This window comes from Macaca thibetana, chromosome 6 (genome assembly GCF_024542745.1).
Source record: "Macaca thibetana thibetana isolate TM-01 chromosome 6, ASM2454274v1, whole genome shotgun sequence".
In the NCBI taxonomy this organism is placed as follows: domain Eukaryota; kingdom Metazoa; phylum Chordata; class Mammalia; order Primates; family Cercopithecidae; genus Macaca; species Macaca thibetana.
The window spans coordinates 103,071,035-103,092,722 of NC_065583.1; the positions used below are offsets into that span (position 1 = coordinate 103,071,035).

Here is a 21,688-nt window from a genome sequence, read left to right on the forward strand (position 1 = left end):
ATGTACGAAAACCCTACAACAAAGAAAACATGAAACAGTCATGATAAGGAAGCTAAGGAATTATAGAACCTTTAAAAACGCAGAGAAAAACAAATTCAAACTGTAAAGGGAAAAAAAATGTCTCTATATAAAGAAACCAGATAAAAAATAAGACGAGAAATGGTGGGGGAAATAAAAAATTAAAGAAGTCAAAACATGAAAATAGAGGGTAAAAACAGCACCTAAGGCCATTTCCCAATTTTAGATGTTATATCCCACAAATTTTTTAAAATTCAATTTTACATACTTTTTCCAGACCAGGGTAATTTTTATAGTAGAAAGAACAATAACCTATTTCTGATTCTCTCCAATGAGTTTCCTGTGTTCCATTTATCATACTACTCAAATTTCCTATAGTTCATTTATTATACCAATCTCATACTATTTGAGAAGCGGCACTGAATACTTGTAAAGAAGAGAAGCTCTGGAACCATAAGTAGCTAGCCACTTACTGGCAAGGTCACCTTGGGCAACTTACTCTCCCCTCCAAGCCTTAGTTTCCATATCTGTAAAATGAGAATAAAAACTGTACCACCCCTCATGGGATTGTACTGATGATTTAAGTATGAGTTAAGAGGGGAAAAGTACTCAAATGTGCTAACATACTGCAGTCTAACTGTTAATTTCCTACTCTTTGTTACTGTCTTTACTAACATATCTCTCATAGAAATAGTTTGTATTTGCCAGTACTGAAGAAATAAGATAGATTTTAGTTACAGGTACTTCAGAAACATTGGTCTCAGTTCAACTTTTAGTTTCTCCTTCTATAGATGCTACCTCCGATGCTGCAAGCAAGAAAATGACTCAGGATAAATGTGTTCTCACAAAGCCCTAGACTTACACATTCTAAGATAAAAAGAAATAGTTTTGTATATTGTTATTGTTCTAGCTTTGCATTGCATCAAAGCTAGACATCCTAACAATGACTTATCTAGCTCATCCCAGACATCCTAACAGTGACTTATCTAGATCTTTTATCTCTTCTTACTCAGAGACTGCTAGCTTTCCCTAAGAGACTCCTTTGAGGTGCTTTGGCAGGCACAAACTGAATAGAATTCACTGCAAACAATTCACCACTTATTTCTTTGGCATCATATGAATACCTTAGGCTTCCAATTTTTCTAACGTGATTTGACAAAATACTTGTGAGGACTGGGGCAGATAATCTGAAACTGACCTGAATAAATCAGGTAGGAGTCAAATGTAGGGTAAATGCAAATGTACTCACAAAGATTCAATAGAATCAAGGAGGGCCTAACTGCAGAATCAAAGGCTCCTGGCCTCAGAGTAAGCAAAAATTATCATATTCACATTCATTTTGTGTGTGATGAGGCTAACACTGTTCTAATCTATCAACAAAAGACCACGCAAATCAGCCAAGATTAGAAGGCTACAGAGTATCAAGGAGGCAATCTGCTGTGTCTGATCTCCTTGTTAGAACAGGAATACAGGGTAGGGTTTTATGCACAGGCTAAATAACCTAGGAGTTAGTATAGACATAATGTAAAGTGTTTAAAAGTTATTTTTATTTCAAACTTCTTTGGATACTACCATGTTGACTGAGGTTTTGCATTTCTCGTTCCCGACGATCTAATTCTGCGGCTTTTCTTTCTAGTTCTTCCTGGCGCTTAAGAAGCTCAGCTTGGGCCAATGCATGTTCCTAAATAAAAAATATCAATATGTGAACAGACTGTCAGAAGTATAAAATACTTTAACATTTATATGCTAACTCCTACTTCTCTATTATGAGAGAAACCTAATTCAAACACACTTCCAAAGTACAGGAATTTTACTGAAGATCATAGTTACAGAAAATATTACAGGGATATTTGGTTCATTTGGTCTTTGGGTTCTGAAAACCCTCAGTGGGAATGTTGGGTCCATTAGGACAGGAAAATTTCTCTTAGTAAAAGTAGCCAGAATCCTTAGGTAATCTGGAAAATGAAATTAAGATGACCTCTATGCCTAAATGAATGAAGAACAGAGGCAATGGGAACAGTTGAGGAAAATGAACAATAGAAAAAAGGGCAACAATAGAAAAAAGGGCAACAAAAAGAATTGGCTCCTATAAATCAGATTAAATGATATATAAGGCCACCAATGCAAGAATATTTTCTAATATCTTAAATGTTATAGGAGAATGAGGTCAAAAGAAATTCTTTATAACTCAATTTGCCCTTACATGTTATCAGGCATCTTATTAATCTTTCTTCTCAGATTTTTGCCATCTTCTACCTCCTAACACTATTACTTTAGCATTATAACACTCTCCCAATAATATCTATTATTCCATCATTTTTACCTTAATGGTAGTATGCATTAAAAAGTGAGACCAAAGGCAATAAAAATGTATACACCAAGATGATACACAAATTCAATAATTCCTAATAATAGAATAAAACAAATGGTATAAGCTGACAAAGAGGAACGAATATTTGAAGGGTGACAAGACAGCAAATTCAGACTTGAAAGTGAGTTAAAAATTAAGCAACAGAAATGTAACCATATAAAGAATTATTTTGCTCTGAAAGTAAATGTTATTGATATTATAACTGCCAATACAAATTTATACAACTAACATGAACTAACCTTTGCAATCTGTGTATAAGCTGGATGTTCCTCTGTTGGTTTCATTATTGCTGGTTGTGTATTGGGTACATTAGGCATCTTCACACTGCCTGGTGGAGGCTAGGAGGATTAAGAGACGGACAAATTATGTAACACAGATACCCAACTTTAACTTCTTTCAAAAAGTGTAACACCAATAAAATGAAAAATCCCAAAATCTGCATCTCTTCATTCCCTGCCCTCTCATAGTCAAGTGTGTTGCAAAGAGCTGCTTAAATTCTCCATGTCCATTTTCTCCAACTCATTCATTTTTCAACTCTACAATCAGGCTGCTACTTTTAACACTACATAACAAACACTCTCCTCCAGGATACCATACGGTAATAGAGGCTGGGCATGGCGGCTCACGCCTGTAATCCCAGCACTTTGGGAGGCCAAGGCAGGTGCATCACCTCAAGTCAGGAGATCAAGACCAGCCTGGCCAATACGGTGAAACCCCATCTCTACTAAAAATACAAAAATTAGCCAGGCGGGGTGGCCGGCACCTGTAATCCCAGCTACTCAGGAGGCTGAGACAGGAGAATGGCTTGAACCCAGGAGGCGGAGGTTCCAGTGAGCCAAGATTGCACCACTGCACTCCAGCCTGGGCAACAGAGCAAGACTCCATCTCAAAAAAAAAAAAAAAAAAACTTTTGAGTTTTTGTGGGTTTTTTAACAGTAAAATACAGATAGAACCAGACAAAAGAACTACACCAAGGTTTACTGCCAACTCTTCCCTCTTGAGAAAGCTACATGCCAGTGCTCTGAAGAGCATATAGGAAAGTTCTTGATAGAACCCCACTAAATTGAAAAGAGTGAAAGGGAAGGCCTAAGGAGAGAGAAAATAAATTACCCAATTTCCACTATGCCAGTGAGGATCAGCAGTGTCTGAAAGCTGCAAGATCAGGAAGTAGACATCTACAAGTCCATCAATGGGGGACCGGTTAAATTACTGTATATACATACAATGCAGCCATGAGAAGAAATTAGCTATAGAAGAATGTCTTTTAAAATACTAAATAAAATAAAGCAAGCTGGCCAGGCGCAGTGATCCCAATACTTTGGGAGGCCGAGGCAGGTGGATCGCATGGTCAGGAGTTTGAGACCAGCCTGGCCAATATGGTAAAATCCCCTCTCTACTAAAAATACAAACATTAGCCAGGCGTGGTGGCAGCAGGCACCTGCAGTCCCAGCTACTCAGGAGGCTGAGGCAGGAGAATCACTTGAACCCAGGAGGCAGAGGTTGCAGTGAGCCAAGATCGCACCACTGTACTCCAGCCTGGGTGACAGAGCAAGACTCCATCTCAAAAAATAATAATAATAATAAAATAAAAATTAAATTAAAAAAATAAGGCAAGCTACAGAACAGTCTGCATATGACCTTTTCTTCAATAGACACAGATTTATACATGCCCCCATAAAATATCTGGGAAGTCTCAGCCAACTGATATCAGAGGGACTTGCACCTGTTGTTTTATACGCTTCTTTATTATTTGCTTCCCTCGCCGCATGCACAATATACTACTTTAATAAAAATATATTTTTAAAGTACTCTTTAGAATGACCATAAGAAAAAAGAAGAAACAAGGATGGGAACATGAAAAGAACAATAGAAACAAAAACAGTAACAGAAAAGAAGAAAGGAAAGAAAGAAAGAGAAGAGGGAGGGAAAGAGGAGGTCATGAATAAGAAAAATGTAAGAAAGAAAGAAACCGCACTAGGAGGTTCAAGCATCCTAAGAACTGTTAATACCAGAAGACACAACCAATATACAGCAGGATTTCACTCTGACACAGCTAACAGCAGCCCTGAAAAGGAAGCCATGCATAACCAAAGATGTAACTGTAGTTCAGCTGATTTTAAAATGCATATACAACAGGCAAGAACTGACCGGGCACAGAGGCTCACATCTGTAATCCCAGCCCTTTGGGAGGCCGGGGTGGGTAGATCACCTGAGCTCAGGAGTTCGAGACCACCCTGGGCAACATGGTGAAACCTCGTCTCTACTAAAATACAAGAAATTAGACAGGCATGGTGGTGTGCGCCTGTAGTCCCAGCTACTGGGGAGGCTGAGGCAAGAGAATCGCTTGAGCCTAGGAGGCAGAGGTTGCAGTGAGCCCAGATTACACCACTGCACCCCAGCTTGGGCTACAGAGTGAGATCCATCTCAAAACAAAAACAAAACAAAAAAAAAACGGCAAGAACTAAAAACAGGTCAAACAATTTTGAAAAAAAATAAATGATGAAGACCTATGATATCAAGGCTTATTATAGAACCATAGTAATTAAGAGTGTAATACAGATGCAAGGACAGAGAAATGTACCAATAAACAAAATAGACACAGAAACAAACCCACACTAATGCAGAAACTTGATACCTAACAGAGGTGTCACTACAAAACAGTGAAGAAACAATATGTTAATCAATAAACAGTACTTGGATAACTGGTTACTCGTACTTCACATCCTACAAAAAATGAATTCTAGGTAGATTAATGATCTAAAACTGAAAAAGCAAAACTTAAACACTCAGGAAAAATACATGTGAATATTTTTATGAATATTTCTTGAGCTTCTAGAATGTGAACTCTAGAAATATTGTGTATTTTGTTTACGACCTATCCCAAGTACCCAAAATAGTCCCTGAAACATAGTAGATGCTCAGTAAGTATCTGTCAAATTAAGACTGGAAAACACACAAACCATATAAAATTGACAAATTTAATTACATTGAAATTTACAAAAAGTAAAAAGTCAAATCACAGACTAGGAAAAAATAGTTGTAATGCATATAATAGAAAACTGCTACCCAGAATATATAAAGAATTGTTACAAATTCATGAAAATACAAACTAACTGAAAAACTAGCAAAAGATCTGAACAAGCAATAGAAGGAGGTCAATAAACATGTGAAAAGATGTGTTACAGCCTTAGTAATCAAGAAGTGCAAAAACAATCATATATCATTTCAAAACCATGAGACAGAAAAACAAACTCTGACAATACCAAAATTGGGATTTACACAATATATACAATGGTGGTGCATATCAAAATTAAAGCATTGATCAAGATAGCATTTCAAGTCAGTTGAAATAGAAAGAACTGTCAGTAAATGCTGTTGGGAGAATTATTTAAATTGGGGCAGGAAAAACAAAATCCCTGTATCTCCACAGAATTCCAAATGGATTAAAACTTGAATATTAAAAAAAAAGACAAGACAAAAAACAACTATAAAGACACTAAAATACACTCTATAGACTATAGGGCATTATCTGATCTTGGCATGAAGAAAAGTCACTCGAAACATTCAGAAAAGTTGAGGGGAGAGAAATCATAATGAAAAGGTAATATATTTGACGACATAAAAATTTAGAAATTTGATTATATAAAGCATTCATAATCAAGATTAGATGGCAAAATCTAATAAGCAACATATACAACAATTAGTTAATATATTTCACCAGGTACAAATCAATACAAAATTATCAGATAAACATGTTACTGAAAAGAAACTGCATTTTTAAAATCTCTGAACAGGCGGCTTATAACATACAAAAGAAAAATAAACATACAAAAAATCTCAACCTCATTAGTAATCAAAGAAATGCACATTTTACCTAATTATTTTTAAAATGATTATTATCATAGGATTACCACATTTTGAAAAAGATGTGGTAAAATAGATATTCTCACACACTGAAAAGTGGGGATTATAAACTAGTACATATAGCAATCCTGCAGCACAGTTTGGCATTATGTTCCAAGAGCCACAGAAGTATTTATACCCCATGTACTATGAATATCTGGTTTTTTAAAATATCCTATGGAAATAATCCAAGATATCTGCAAATGTATATATGCCAAGAATGCTCACTACAGCTTTATTTACAAAAGCAAAGGGTTACAAATAACCCCAAATGTCCAACACAACAGAGGAAATGGTTAAACTGATACAGCTGTAGGAGAGTATACACTACAGCTATTTAAAAGTTCTAAAAGAATATGTAATGAGGAAGCTAAGACAAGTGATAAAAACAAGTTATGAAACAAAACTGTATATACAATATAACACAAACTTCCTATTTTAAAATAAGATGAAAATATATCAAAATGTTAATAGGGATTATTTCTGCACAGAGGGATTAAGAGCATTTTCTTGTATTTTTAAAATCTCCATTATAATCTTTTGTCACTAAAATAATCACAAATTATCTTTTCCAAATGCTTGTTCCCCCACGCCCAATATCTCATATTAATGGGCAGAAAAACTAAAGTCAATCAATCCTAACTTCTCCAATTAGAAAAGTATGGTCCTTTAAATGTAAAACCCAAAACTATAAAAACTGTAGAAGAAAACCTAGGCAATACCATTCAGGGTATAGGCACGGGCAAAGATTTCATGACAAAAACTACAAAAGCAATTGCAACAAAAACAAAAATTGACAAATGAGATCTAATTAAACTAAAGAGCTTCTGCACAGCAAAAGAAACTATCCGCAGAGTGAACAGACAACCTACAAAATGGGAGAAAATTTTTGCAATCCTTCCATCTGACAAAAGTCTACAAGGAACTTAAACTAATTTACAAGAAAAAACAATGTCATTAAAAAGTAGGCAAAGGACATGAACAGACATTTCTCAAAAGAAGACATTCATGGGGCCAACATATGAAAAAAAGCTCAACATCACTGGTCATTAGAAAAATGCAAATCAAAACCACAATGAGACACCGTCTCACACCAGTCAGAACGGTGACTATTAAAAAGAAAACAACAGATGCTGGCGAGGTTATGGAGAAAAAGGAACGCTTTTATACTGCTGGTGGGAGTTAAATTAGTTCAACCACTGTGGAAGACAGTGTGGTGATTCCTCAAAGATCTAGAGGCAGAAATACAATTTGACACAGCAATCCCATTACTGTGTATATATCTAAAGGAATATAAATCATTCTACTACAAAGACACATGCACACATATGTTTACTGCGGCACTATTCACAATAGCAAAGACATGGAATTAACCTAAATGCCCATCAATCGTAGACTGGATAAAGAAAATGTGGTACATATACACCATGGAATACCATGCAGCCATAAAAAGGAATGTGATCATATCCTTAGCAGGGACATGGATGGAGCTGGAAGCCAGCATCCTCAGCAAACTAATGCAGGAACAGAAAACCAAACACCGCATGTTCTCACTCATAAGTGGGAGCTGAACATTGAGAACACATGGATACATGGTGGGGAACAACACACACTGGGGCCTGTCCGGAGATGGGGATGGGGATGGGGGGGTGCAAAGGGAGAGTATCAGGATAAACAGTTAGTGGATGCTGGGTTTAATACTTAGGTGATGGGTTGATCTGTGTAACAAACCACTATGGCACACGTTTGCCTATGTAACAAACCTGCACATCCTGTACATGTACCCCAGAACTTAAAAAGTTGAAAAAAAAAAAGGAAAAGAAAAAGAGCTCCTGGCACCTTAAGTGAGATAATAATTCTTACATATATTGTCCCAAATTCACATGGCATTTAGAATTCCTATCTTGATCAATAATAAAGATCTTCCCCTAGCAAAAAAAAGAAAAGCATGGCCCTAAAGTCCTGTCTTCTTGGTGTAATAAGCAGCAACAATAAAACAATGACCGAATATTAATAAAATGCCTGGCAAAGTTAGCCTGGCAGCAGCATATTTCCGGAAAAACACAGAATAAATTACCCAAGAATGCACCCAGCTGAAATCTTGCTATAAATGCTGTATTACTTTAAATAACAAAGGAAGTATTAGTAGATAAGGATGAAGGTAGGGTTAGAGCTAGTAATGTGATATACTTAAGGCCATAGTTGCTTGTGGTAAAGCAATGATGAGAAATGTTGGAGAGCCACAAATCTCTAATAGCACTGATATAAATCTAATAGCTATTATCCTGATAATTTCTTCACATCTGTAGATGTTAAAGACCCAGTATTTTCTTCACCCACAACATACTGGATTAGCCAACTCAAGCCAAGTAGAATTCTGGAGGACGACCTCTTTTCATCACTACTAAATACCTATTGTGATGACGGTTCTTAGTTCATTTCCAACTTTTCACTTTGGCACAAATGAGCATCTATGCATGCGTGTGTGTGTGTGTATGTGTGTGTGTGTGTGTGTGTGTCTATATGTGTCTCTGTCTCTATCTATCTATCTATATAAAACAAGCCACTCACGACTATCATTTCTTAAAATACAGCAGATCATCCATATGTAGAGATCCCCTTCTAGTACATAATACCTAAAATACTGGACCAAATTTTATTTAAATAATATTGTAAATACACAGCTAATGCAACAAGAAATCCTGGGAGGCAAGAAAGCAGGAACTACTAAATCCAAAGAAAGAAGAGCCTTGATACCAAACCATTCACCAAATTACTAGTGATCCATCTGTACTAGTAAACTAGCGGCAAAGCTTTGGAGCTGGTACAAGGATGGTAAGTGATGGACAGGATCCCTGCATAAAGCCAGGAGTCTCTAAAAAATGACAGTTTCAGTGGATGAATAAGAAAAGGGCAGTTTCACAGAAAAAAAAAAAAATGATGGGAATACCTCCATGTCTTGTCCTTAGTTCTGGATGTAGAAGAGGGAAAAAAGGGAAATCTTCCCTGAGAATTCCTAGTCATAAACCTACCAATGGCCAGGCATGGTGGTTTACACCTGTAATCTCAGCACTTTGGGAGGCTGAGGTAGGAGGGTCACTCGAGGCCAGGAGATTGAGACCAGCCTGGGCAATATAGTGAGACCTCAGCTCTACACAAAAATTTAAAAATTTACCAAGCGTGGTGGCACATGCCTGGAGTCCCAGCTACTTAGGAGGCTGAGGCAGGAGGACAGCTTGAGCCCAGGAGGCAGAGGTTGCAATGAGCCAAGATCACGCCACTACACTCCAGCCTGGGCAACAGAGCAAGATCCTGTCTCAAAAAAAAAAACAAAACAAAAAACAAAAACCTACCAACTTGCAGATCTCAGGTCAGAATTCTACTACGCACATAGACAAGATAATCCAACCTCCAATTTTCATTGAAAAGGATCTCAGGCTGGTAATGGACTCAGGCATTTGGCAAAAGTAGAGGAACAAACATTAAAACTACGTGATACGGGTTTGGCTGTGTCTGCACCCAAATCTCATCTTCAATTGTAGCTCCCATAATTCCCACGTGTCATGGGAGGGGCCTGGTGGGAGGTAAGTGAATCATGGGAGTGGGTCTTTCCTATGCTGTTCTCATGACAGTGAATAAATCTCATGACATCTGATGGTTTTATAAAGGGGAGTTCTCCTACATATGCTCTCTTGCCTGCCTGCCACGTAACACGTGCCTTTGCTTGTCCTTCACCTCCCACCATGATTGTGAGGCCTCCTCAGCCATGTGGAACTGCAAGTCCATTAAACTTCTTTTTCTTTATAAATTACTTTATTAAATAAAGTATGTCTTTATTAGCAGCGTGAGAACTGACTAATACACCAGGCTTCAAGAAATTAACACAGATAAAGTTCCAAGTAACTTTGGCTTATGATTTAAATGTGTGAGGAAACAAGCCACAAGGGTCCACAGAAATAGCAAATTACAAAATAAGAACTGAATATATTTGAAGTATCAGACATAAAACAGGTGTGTTTAATAAAGAAATAAGAGGATAATAAAAGTTTGACTAACAACAGACTATCAGAATTGGCCAAACAGCTTCTTAAATGATACATATGCAACTTCTAAAATTGAAAACTTTAATAATGATTTTTAAATTATAAATTTAATAGACAAGTTGAACAGCAAACTACACAAAGATGAAATAATGAAGGAATGGAAGTGAATCTAAAGAAAACTACAGTTTTCTGTGTGACACAGCACAGAGACCTAAAAAATGGAAAATATGAGAAATTACAAGACATGATGATTGAGAAGGTCTAATATACAATTAAGAGGTCCAGAGGAGGAAAAAAAATAGGATGAGTGACAGTCAATGTTTAAACAGAATATGAAGACACTAATTCTCAGATTCAAAACTCTAAAACACAAACCGAATTTAAAAAATAATAACACTCAGATATATCACAAAGAAAGAGCACCTTAAAAACTGCAAGAAAAAAAAAAGGATAATTCCCACACAAAGGAAAGTCACCTGTAAACCACGGTGTATCCTTTCACCTAAGATCCTAAGACTGAGCTAGCTTCTCAATACCAATAATGCAAGCTCAAGTATAAGGTGCTAAATGGCTGAAAGAAAATAACTGATAACATAGAACTCTAAATCCAGTCAGATTAGCTGTTTGAGAACCAAGATGAAATAATAACAATAAACACAAAAAAATTCTACCAATAGACCCTCACTAAAAGAACTACTTTAGGAATAACAACCAAAAAAAAAAATGATAGAAGAAAAATCTGAGATCCAAAAAGGAAGACCTCTGTATCTCACTGGACACTCCATAGTATATCATCTTCATTTTACATTGACCAAAACTCCAAATACAGAAGGAAAGTCAACCTATTGGCAGGGAAAAAGAAAACATTCTACTGCAACCAAATGTACTACGGTAAGCTCCTCTCCTGACAAACCTAGAACTGTGTCTGCTACTACTTTGGCTGTACCTGGGAAAAACCTGAAGTACTGAGAAAAGCAGAGGGTGCAGAGTTGGAGACAAAGAACAAAACTGGAACAGACCAGGGAGAGAATGAGAGAACTGACTCTGGAGGCAGAATCAAAAACAAAGTCTGGCCGAGCAAGGCTGTATATCCTCATTCCATGGATGGAGGAAATTTCACAAACTGGGAATATGTTTAAATATCTCTCAGAAAAATAAGGGGGTTATAATTATTTTATATTTTAACACGAATCACCTTACTACATTTGCCTCTTCGGTTTGGCTTTAGAGAATTCAGCTAGGACCAACAGATAAAAATTATAGAAAAATACATTGGCTCAAGAGAATTAAGAACATAATAATAATCATGATTATACAATAGTGGATGGACTGCTCTATAATATAGTGAGGTCTCTGCACTGGAAATTCCAAGGGTGATTAATTTTAAATAAATGACTACCCAAGGTCTCTTCAAGGCACAGGAAGTTCATGAGTTGTCTTTGTTATGCATAAGCAAATATATTTTCTCCTTCCAGGTTTTCTTCCATATTCTAAACACCTATTCCAGAAAATTTCTTCTTGCTTTCTCCAGCTCTTTCTCTTCCATCTCTGAACCAAAAGAATATCCTAAGTGTATGTAGGGTCTAAAAGAATGTTACTTAATTTATATTCATGGACATCCAGCATCAGACACCCCAGGTACTTACTGAAAATGCAAACTCTGGGCCCTTCTATGAACCTATTGATTCAGAACCTCAAGGATTAGGAGAAAGAATTTGTACTTTTAACAAGCTACCATTTTTAACAAACTCCCCATGGTGATTCTCAGACACCTTAAAATTTGAGAACTCCCCTCTAAGGCAACAAAATTTACAGCTTCTATAAAACACTGTTTTATTTCTTTCACTTAAACTGCCAAAAGAATCCTGAAACTTTTTGCAGCTTTCACTCACTTTAACAGCCTCTTATTCAGCAGAGAAGAAATGACTGTGGCTATGCTTAATATAGATTCCCTTGTTATTATGAGTGCTGAAAGTTATACATACCAATCTCAGAACCAGGACAAACAGACATAATAGACTAATCACTTAGTATTTTTTTCAAAAATAAGGTTTTTGAAGATTAGGATAATTGTCTGTGGAAGGAGGTGTGTAATAGGAAAGAAGAAATATACCAGTATGGGAGTTTCCAAATAGATAAAGGAACATAAAAGAACAAATGTGACCATACACATTCATTCATACATTCATCAAACATTCATTGGTCAACTACAATGGACCACAAACATATACAGGAATTGGGATACATTAATGAACAAAATAAGCAAACACCCCTACTCCCATAAAGCTACATTCTAGCAACAGAAGATAAACAATACACATATTAAACAAACACATTCTAGAGCATCTGAAAAGGCAATCAATTCTACAGGACGACAATAAAAAGACCAGAGTGAAGAGGTCCCGAATACTGGCTGACGGGATAAGTTTACATAGGTGATTAGGGAGGTCAATATTTGAACAAAGACTTCAAGGAGGTGAGAAAGTAAGCCTTGCAGATTATCTGTCTAGGGGAAGACCATTTTAAACAGAGGTGACAACCAATGCAAAGTCAGGAGAATGCATGGAATATGTGAGGAATCAGTGTGCTAGACAGGAATATACAGGGAGAGGGTGTGACAAGATGAAGAACAAAAAATATTAGGGATCGGATTAAAGCCTATTTTAAAGACCCATGGTTTTTACTCTGAAAAAAATTAAAGCAAGTAAAGGGGACTTTCAGTTTCCAGTTTCATGTATAAGAGTTTAGAATTTACCACTCCATCCTAACAACAAGTGAAAAGATGAACAAACTGAAAAATCAGTAATTCATTCTAGATCATTAAGAGATGTTGAGGACACAGGGCAAACTGCTGCCCCATGACTGGAGAAATAGGTCAATTCAAGGAGTAACAACTTGCCAGAGCAAAAGCTCTCTAGCAGAAACCACTGCAAGAACCATTACCGGGGCAGAAAAATCTTCATTGTAATTAAGAAATTGCTGGAAGCTCAGCATAGACAACACCGAGAGTTAAAATCTACAGGTGGTGAGTCCCCTTGCACTTTCGTTTTATCTCCAGGAACTCAACCATAGTACACGGGGAAAAAATTCCCTCCTTCTTCTAGTAAGTGGAGTGGGGAAATGAACCGTTTTTGAAAAACACCAGAGCACTCTGTTCTTAACAAGGCCTCCCTTCAGGAGAAACTATTTAACCAGCACCTAACCTGTTAGGGCTTATCAGAGCCTAACTCACCTGGGGGAGGGGAAATACCCAACTGCAGCCCACTCTAGACATTCTGTCCCACCTAAGAAGGAAGAAAACAACTTCGTAACATTTGTGAAGTCCATAGTATCAATAAAAGACTGAGACATAATCATAGGACTATAGAGTGCTTCTCAACACCTTACCACCACACAACTAAAGAGCTAATTACGGCAATTTCTTTTACCCACTACATCATGTCAGACTAGCAAAAAAAAAAAAAAAAAAAAAAAAACCTGTAAGGCTGGGCACAGTGGCTCACACCTGTAATCCCAGCACTTTGGGAGGCTGAGGGAAGAGGATTGTTTGAGCCCAGGCATTTGAGACCAGCCTGGGCAATACAGTGAGACCCTGTCTCGAGAAAAATAAAAAAATTAGCATTGGTAGCACACGCCTGTAGTCCCATCATCCTGGGAGGTCAAGGCTGCAGTGAAATATTAAAATATTTTTAAATATATACTTTTTAAGTTCTGATTAAGTTCTGAGAGGATAAGAATAATATAGGTCAGAAACTTGGATCCACATAAAGAAAGCATGAGCAAGCAAGAAATAGATGAAGTTTAAAACCTTTTTTTTTTTTTTTGAGACAGGGTCTCTGTCACTCAGGTTGGAGCACAGTAGCATGATCATAGCAAATTGTAGCCTCAAACTCCTGAGCTCAAGCAATCCTTCTGCCTCTGCCTCCTGAATGAGTAGCTAATACAACAGGCGTGCCCATTATGCCTGGCTAATTTTTTTTTTTTTTTTTGAGACAGAGTCTCACTGTCACCTAGGCATGATCTTGGCTCATTGCAGCCTCCACCTCCTAGGTTCAAACAATTCTCCTGCCTCAGCCTCCCAAGTAGCTGGGACTACAGGCACACGACACCACACCCAGCTAATTTTGTATTTTTGGTAGAGACAGGGTTTCACTATGTTGGCCAGGCTGGTCTCAAACTCCTGACTTCAAGTGATTCGCCTGCCTCAGCCTCCCGAAATGCTGGGATTAAAGGCGTAAGCCACCACGCCAGGCCAATGCCTGGCTAATTTTTGTGGGTTTTTTTTGTTTTTTGTTTTGTAGAGACAGGATCTCAATGGGATATCACTACATTGCCTAGGCTGGTTTTGAATCCCTGGCCTCAAGTAATCCTCCTACCTTGGCCTCCCAAAGCTGATTATATGCATGAGACACCACATCTTGTTTTTCTTATTCTCAAATGGTCTAACAGAAAACAGTTGGTTCAAAATAATAACAGCAACAATGTATTCAATTATGGGTTCTTCTGCAAATATCTTGTGTGTGCATATATATACATATATGTGTTTGTATATGTTTAGATATCAGCAAAATGAATGACAGCAATGATACAAAGATGAGAGGGAGGAATCAGATTGTTATTAAAAGGCACTCACACTACCTGTGAAACAGTATAGTTATTTGTATGTAGGTTTCGATTTGTTATAAATGTATATTGCAAACTCTAGGGCAACCACTAACTGATATAATAAGAAAGGAGATAAATTATAATCATATAAAATGTTCTACTAAACTCACCAAGAGGGCTGGGCACAATGGCTCATGCCTGTAATCCCAGCACTTTGGGAGGCCAAGGCAGGCAGATCACTTGAGGCCAGGACTTTGAGACCAGCATGCCAACATGGTGAAACCCTGCCTCTACGAAAAATACAAAAATTAGCCAGGTGTGATGGCAGGTGCCTGTAATCCCAGCTACTCAGAAGGCTGAAACAGGAGAATTGCTTGAACCTGGAAGGGGGAGGTTGCAGTGAGTTGAGATCTGGAGACTGAGCCACTGCACTCCAGCCTGGGTGACAGAGTGAAACACTGTCTCAAAACAAAACAAACCACCAAGAGTAGAAGACAAAGAGAATAAGGGCAACAAACAGAAAATAGCAGTCAATGTGGTAGATATTAATCCAACTAAACCAATAATCACTTTGAACGTCAATGGTCTCAAGGCACTAATTAAAAGACAGATTATGAGATGATCAAAAAACAAGACCCAACTATATATTGTCTATAAGAAACCCATTTTAAATATAAACATATAGATTAGAAGTAAACAGAAAAATATACCATGCTAACACTAATAAAAAATTTCAGAAAAAGCAGACTCAAAGCAAAGAAAGTCATTAGAGATAAAGAAGGGCATTACATAATGATACATGGGTCAATTCTCCAAAACATAGCATTCCTTAATATATATGCACCTAATGACAGCATCAAACTACAAGAGGCAAAAACTAATGGAACTGCAAGGAGAAAGATGAAACTACTATTATAGTTGTAGACTCCAACACCCCTCAAATCAGAAATGGACCAATCTAACAGGCAAAAAATCATTAAGAACACAGCTGAATTCAACAATACCATCCATTGACTGGATATAATTAACACCTATCAACCCCACTTTATCCAACAGCAGAAACACATTCTTCTCAAGTTCACCTGGAACATTCACCAAGACAGAAGACATTCTGTAACATAAAACACATCTTAACAATTTTTAAAAAATAGAAATATAGTATTTACTCTCAAACAACAAGGGAATTAAATGAGAAATCAGTAACACGAAGAAAACTGAAACATCCCAAAATATATGGAAATTTAAAAAGACACTTCTAAATAAAACAAGTCAAAGAAGAAATCTCAAGGGAAATTTTAAAGTATTTTGAGCTAAGTGGAAAAAAATGTGTATCTTATCGAAATTTGTGGGATGCAGTGAAAGCAGGGTTTAGAGGACAACGTATAGCATTGAGTGCATATATTAGATAAGAAAGATCTAAAATCCATACTCCAATTTTCCATCTTAGGAAACCAGAAAAAGAAGAGCAAATCAAATCCAAAATAAGCAGAAGAAAAGAAATAAGAGCAGAAATCAATGAAATTAAAAACAGGAAATCAATAGAAAAAAATCAACAAAATGAAAACCTGGCTTTTGCAAAAGACCAATAAATTCAATAAGCCTCTAGTCAGGCTCCCTAAGGAGGAACAAAAGGGAGGACACAAATTACTAATATCAGAAATGAAGGAAGAGACATCCACTGAGGTCCCACAGACATTAAAAGGATAACCAAGACATACTATGAATAACTCTATGCCCACAAATCTGATAACCTACAAGAAATGCACCAGTGCCTTGGAAAATGCAATCTGTGAAAACTTACAGAAGAAAAAACAGGCTATCTAAATAGGCCTATATTTATTAAAGATATTGACTCAATAAGCAATAACCTTCCAAAATAGAAAGTAACAGGCCCAGATGGATCCACTGGTGAATGCTACCAATCATTTAAGGTAGAAATTTTATTAACTCCATACAGTCTCAATTGGAGGAAAGAAGCAAAAGGAAGACTTCCTAATTCATCCTATGAGGCTAGAAATACCCTCATATCAAACCAGACAAAGACACTACAAAAAAACTATAGATCAATATTCTCTGATGAACACGGATGCAAAAATCTTCAACAAAATATTAGCAGATTGAATCCAACCATATATGAAACAAATCATATATAAAACCAAGTGGGATTTTTTCCAGGTATCCTAGGCTGGTTCAACATTCAAAATTCAATTAATGTAATCCATTATGTCAACAGGCTAAAAAAGAAAAATCATATGACCGTATCAGTAGATACAGAAAAAGCATTTCACAAAATCCAACACCCATTCATAATAGAACCATTCAGCAAACTAGGAATAGAGGGGAACTTCCTCAATTTGATAAAGAACACCTACAAAAAGCCCAATGCTAACATCAACTTAATGGTAAGAAACTAGAAGCTTTCCAGCTAAGATCAGGAACAAGGCAAGGATATCCCCTCTCACCACTCCTTTTCAACACTGTACTAGAAGTCATAACTAATATAATAAGACCCAAAAAAAGGTATGAAGATTATTAAGAAGAAAGAAATAAGACTGTCTTTGTTCACAGATAACAAGATCATCTATATGGAAAATTCAATGGTACTGACAAAAGCCTCCTAGAACTAATAAATGAATTATACTAAGGTTGTTCAATACAAAGTTAATATATAAAAGTCAATCACTGTCATACGTAACAGCAATGAACAAGTAGAATTTCAAATTAAACCCATACCATTTATATCAACATCCCCCAAAGTAAAACAGACATAAATCTAATGAAATATGTACACATTCTATATGTGAAAAACTATAAAACTGATGAAAGAAATCAAAGAATAAAAGATATTCCATGATCATGGATAGGAAGACTCAATACTATTAAGATGTCAGGTTTTCCCAACTTGATCTACAGATTCAATGCAATCCCAATCAAAATCCCAGCAAGTTATTTTGTGGATATTGACAAACTAATGTTAAAGTTTATATGGAAAGGAAAAAAAACCCAAAACAGTCAACACAATATTGAAAAAGAAGAATAAAGTTGGAAGACTGACACTACTAGAGTTCACTTACTATAAAGAAACAGTCATCCAGACAGTATGGTATTGACAAAAGATTAGAAAAACAGACCAACAGGACAGAATGGAGAGCCCAAAAATAGACCCACATAACTACAGTCAACTGATCTCGGACAATGGAGCAAAGGCAGTACAATGGAACGGTCTTTTCAACAAATGGTGCTAGAGCAAAATTAATTCATAATGGATCACAGAAGCCAAGCATACGCCTATAGTCCCAGCTACTAGGGAGGCCAAGGCAGAAGAATTCCTTGAACTTAAGAGTTCAAGACCAGCCCGAGCAACATGGCAAAACCCTGTCACTAAAATAAATAAATAAATATTTTAAAATGGATCATAGGCCTAAATATAAAATGCAAAACAATAAAACTTTTTGAAGATAACACAGGAGAAAACTTAATTGGCCCAAGGTGATGACTTTTTAGAGAAAGCAACAATGGCATGATCCCTGAAAGAAATAATTGAAAAGCTGGACTTCCTTAATATTAATGCTCTGCAAAAGACAATGTCAAGAGAATGAGAACACAAACCACAGACTGGGAGAAAATATTTTCATCTGATAAAGAACTATTATCCAAAAGATACAAGAACCCTTAAAATTCAACAATAACAAACCAATTAAGAAATGGACAGAAGACCTTAACAGACACTTCATCAAAAGGAGATATAAAGATGACAAGTGAGCATATAAAAAGGTGCTCCACATCATATATCATCAGGGAAATGCAAACTAAAACAATGACATACCACTACATACCAATTAAAATGGCCAAAATCCAAAACACTGATAACACCAAATGTTGGGAGAGGATGTAGAGCAACAGAAACTCTCATTCATTGCTGGATGGAGTGCAAAATGGTACAGACTTTGAAAGATCGTTTGGCAGTTTCTTACAAAACTAAACATACTGTTACCATATGGTCCAGTAATTCTATTCCTTGGTATTTATCCAAAGGAACTGAAAACTTACATCCATACAAAAAACCCACATACAGTTATTTATAGCAGCTTTATTCATTACTGCCAAAATTTGGTGGTAATCAAGATGTCCTTGAGTTTGTGGATGGCTAAATAAGCTGTGGTACATCCAGACAATAGTATGTTATTCAGCACTAAAACGAAATGAGCTAAGAAGCCATGAAAAGACATGGAGGAACCTTATTATGCATACTACTAAGAGAAAGAAGCCAATCTGAAAGGCTACATTATATATGATTCCAACTATATGACACTGTGGAAAAGGCAAAACTATGGAGATAGTAAAAAGATCAGTAGTTGCCAGGGTCTGTGAAGGGGCAGGAAGATGAATAAGTATAGCACAGAGGATTTTTAAGGCAATGAAAGTACTCTGTGTGACGTTATAATGATGGATATATGTCATTATACATTTGTCCAAACCCACAGAATGTACAACATCAAGAATGAACCCTGGGGCCAGGGGTAGTGGCTCACGCCTGTAATCCCAACACTTTCGGAGGCTGAGGTGGGTGGATCACTTGAAGCTAGGAGTTTGAGACCAGCCTGGCCAACATGGTGAAACCCCATCTCTACTAAAAATACAAAAAAGTAGATGGGTGCGGGTGGCGCAAACCTGTAATCCCAGCTACTCAGGAGGCTGAGGCAGGAGAATCACTTGAACCCAGAAGGTGGATGTTGCAGTGAGCCAAGATCGTACTCCAGCCTGGGTGACAGAGCAAGACTCTGTCTCAAAAAAAAGAAAAAAAAAAGCGAACCTGGGCCAGGAACAGTGGCTTACGCCTGTAATCCTAGGATTTTGGGAGGCCAAGGTGGGAAGACTGTTTGAGCCCAGGAGTTTGAGGTTACAGTAAGCTACAATCATGCCACTTCACTGAAGCCTGAGCAACAGAGTGAGACCCTGCCTCAAAAAAAAAAAAAAAAAAAAAAAAAAAAAAAGGAAGGGAACCCTAACATAATCTATAGACTCTGGGTGATTATGATGTGTCAATATAGATTCACCAATTGTAACAAATGTCTACTCTGGTGGAGGATGCTGATAATGGTGAAGGCACAATGTTTTCAAAGTTCAATTATGTTGTAGTAACTACTTCATTTATTTTTATGCTAGGTTTTACTTATCCATTCATCGGTTGATAGGAACATAGGTTATTTCCAATTTTTGGCTGAATTTGTGTGCTGGTTTTTATGTGGACGTATGTTTTCACTTCTCTTGGGCATATACCTAAGAGTGGAATTACAGGGTCATATGGTAACTCTATGTTTGGTCATATGGTAACTCTATGTTTAACAAATGCCTAGAGCTAGCAAACTGTTTTCCAAAGCAGCTGCACCATTTTACATTCCCATCATCAGTATGTGAAGGTTCCAATTCTCCACATCCGTGCCAATACTCGCTATTGCCTCTTTGATTATAGACATCCTAGTAGATGTGAAGTGGTAACCTCCTTGTGGTTTTCATTTGCATCTTGACAGCTAACAATGTTGAACATTTTTTCACGTGCTGATCGGCCATTTATCTTCTTAGGAGAAACGTCTATTCAAAATTTCTATCCCATTATAAACTGGGTTGTCTTTTTTTTGTGGGGGGTGGGGGGCGGGGCGGGACAAAGTCTTAAGTCTTCCTCTGTCTCCCAGGATGGAATGCAGTGGCACCATCTTGGAACACTGCCACCTCCCTCTCCCAGGTTCAAGTGATTCTCCTGCTTCACCCTCCTGAGTAGCTGGGACTCAGGCATGTATTCCAGGCATGTGGACTCACCACACCTGGTTAATTTGTGTATTTTTGGTAGAGATGGGGTTTTGCCATGTTGGTCAGGCTGTTCTCAAACGCCTGACCTCAAATGATCCACCCACCTCAGCTTCCCAAGGTGCTAGGATTACAAACATGAGCCACCACACCTAGCCTGGTTGTCTTTTTAATATTGAACTGTAAGAATTTAATATATATTCTGGATACAAGTCCCTTATCAAATATGTGATCTGCAAACATTTTCCCATTCTGTGAGATGTCTTTTCACTTTCTTGATAGTGTTCTTGGACAAAAAGTTTTAAATTTTGATGTCCAAATTGCCTGTTTTCTCTTTTGTTGTTTGTATTTTCAATGTCACATCTAAGAAACCATGGCCTAACTAAAGGTAATGAAGATTTACTCCTATGTATAGTTTCAGTGCTTACCTTTAGGTCTATGATCGGGTTAATTTTTATGTATGGGATGAGGTAGGAGTCCAACTTCATTCTACTGTATGTGGACATCCAGTTATTCCAGCACCATTTACTGAAAAGATTATTCTTTCCCACTGGATTATCTTGACAATCTTGTCAAAAATCAGTTGATCATAAATGTAAGTGTTTATTTCTGGGCTGTCAGTTCCACTGATTTGCATGTTTATGCCAGTACCATACTGTCTTCATTACTGTAACTCTGTAACAAAACTTTATCTTAACCTCCTTTCCCTTTCCAGCCCCCATTTCTCTCATCCTCTCCCCTAAAAACAACTCTCTGCTCTCCAATGCTGCAAAAATCCTGCAGCAACAGAAAATGGATATATCCAGTGTGAAGTATTCATCTGGATCCACTGAAAACCTACAGAAGTCAAGCTTTATGATCACCCACAGTCTCTTTTGACTCTATACAATGGGGAGATGGTCTCAATAGGGTCAGGGGCTCATGAGTTAATTAGACTTTGGCT

At 37.1% G+C, this 21,688-nt stretch overlaps 1 protein-coding gene across 2 annotated transcripts in view; it reads right to left on the reverse strand.

Moving 5' to 3' along the window:
- The window catches only part of SCAMP1 (secretory carrier membrane protein 1), a 121,422-nt gene that overhangs the window by 62,558 nt on the left and 37,176 nt on the right, over window positions 1-21,688 (reverse strand). For both annotated transcript variants that reach the window (XM_050795702.1, XM_050795704.1), the window contains 2 exons: window positions 2,629-2,727; window positions 1,591-1,699 (listed from right to left, as the gene is read on the reverse strand). In XM_050795702.1, the coding sequence (XP_050651659.1) occupies window positions 1,591-1,699; window positions 2,629-2,727 (208 nt within the window). The remainder of the gene's footprint in view (window positions 1-1,590; window positions 1,700-2,628; window positions 2,728-21,688) is intronic.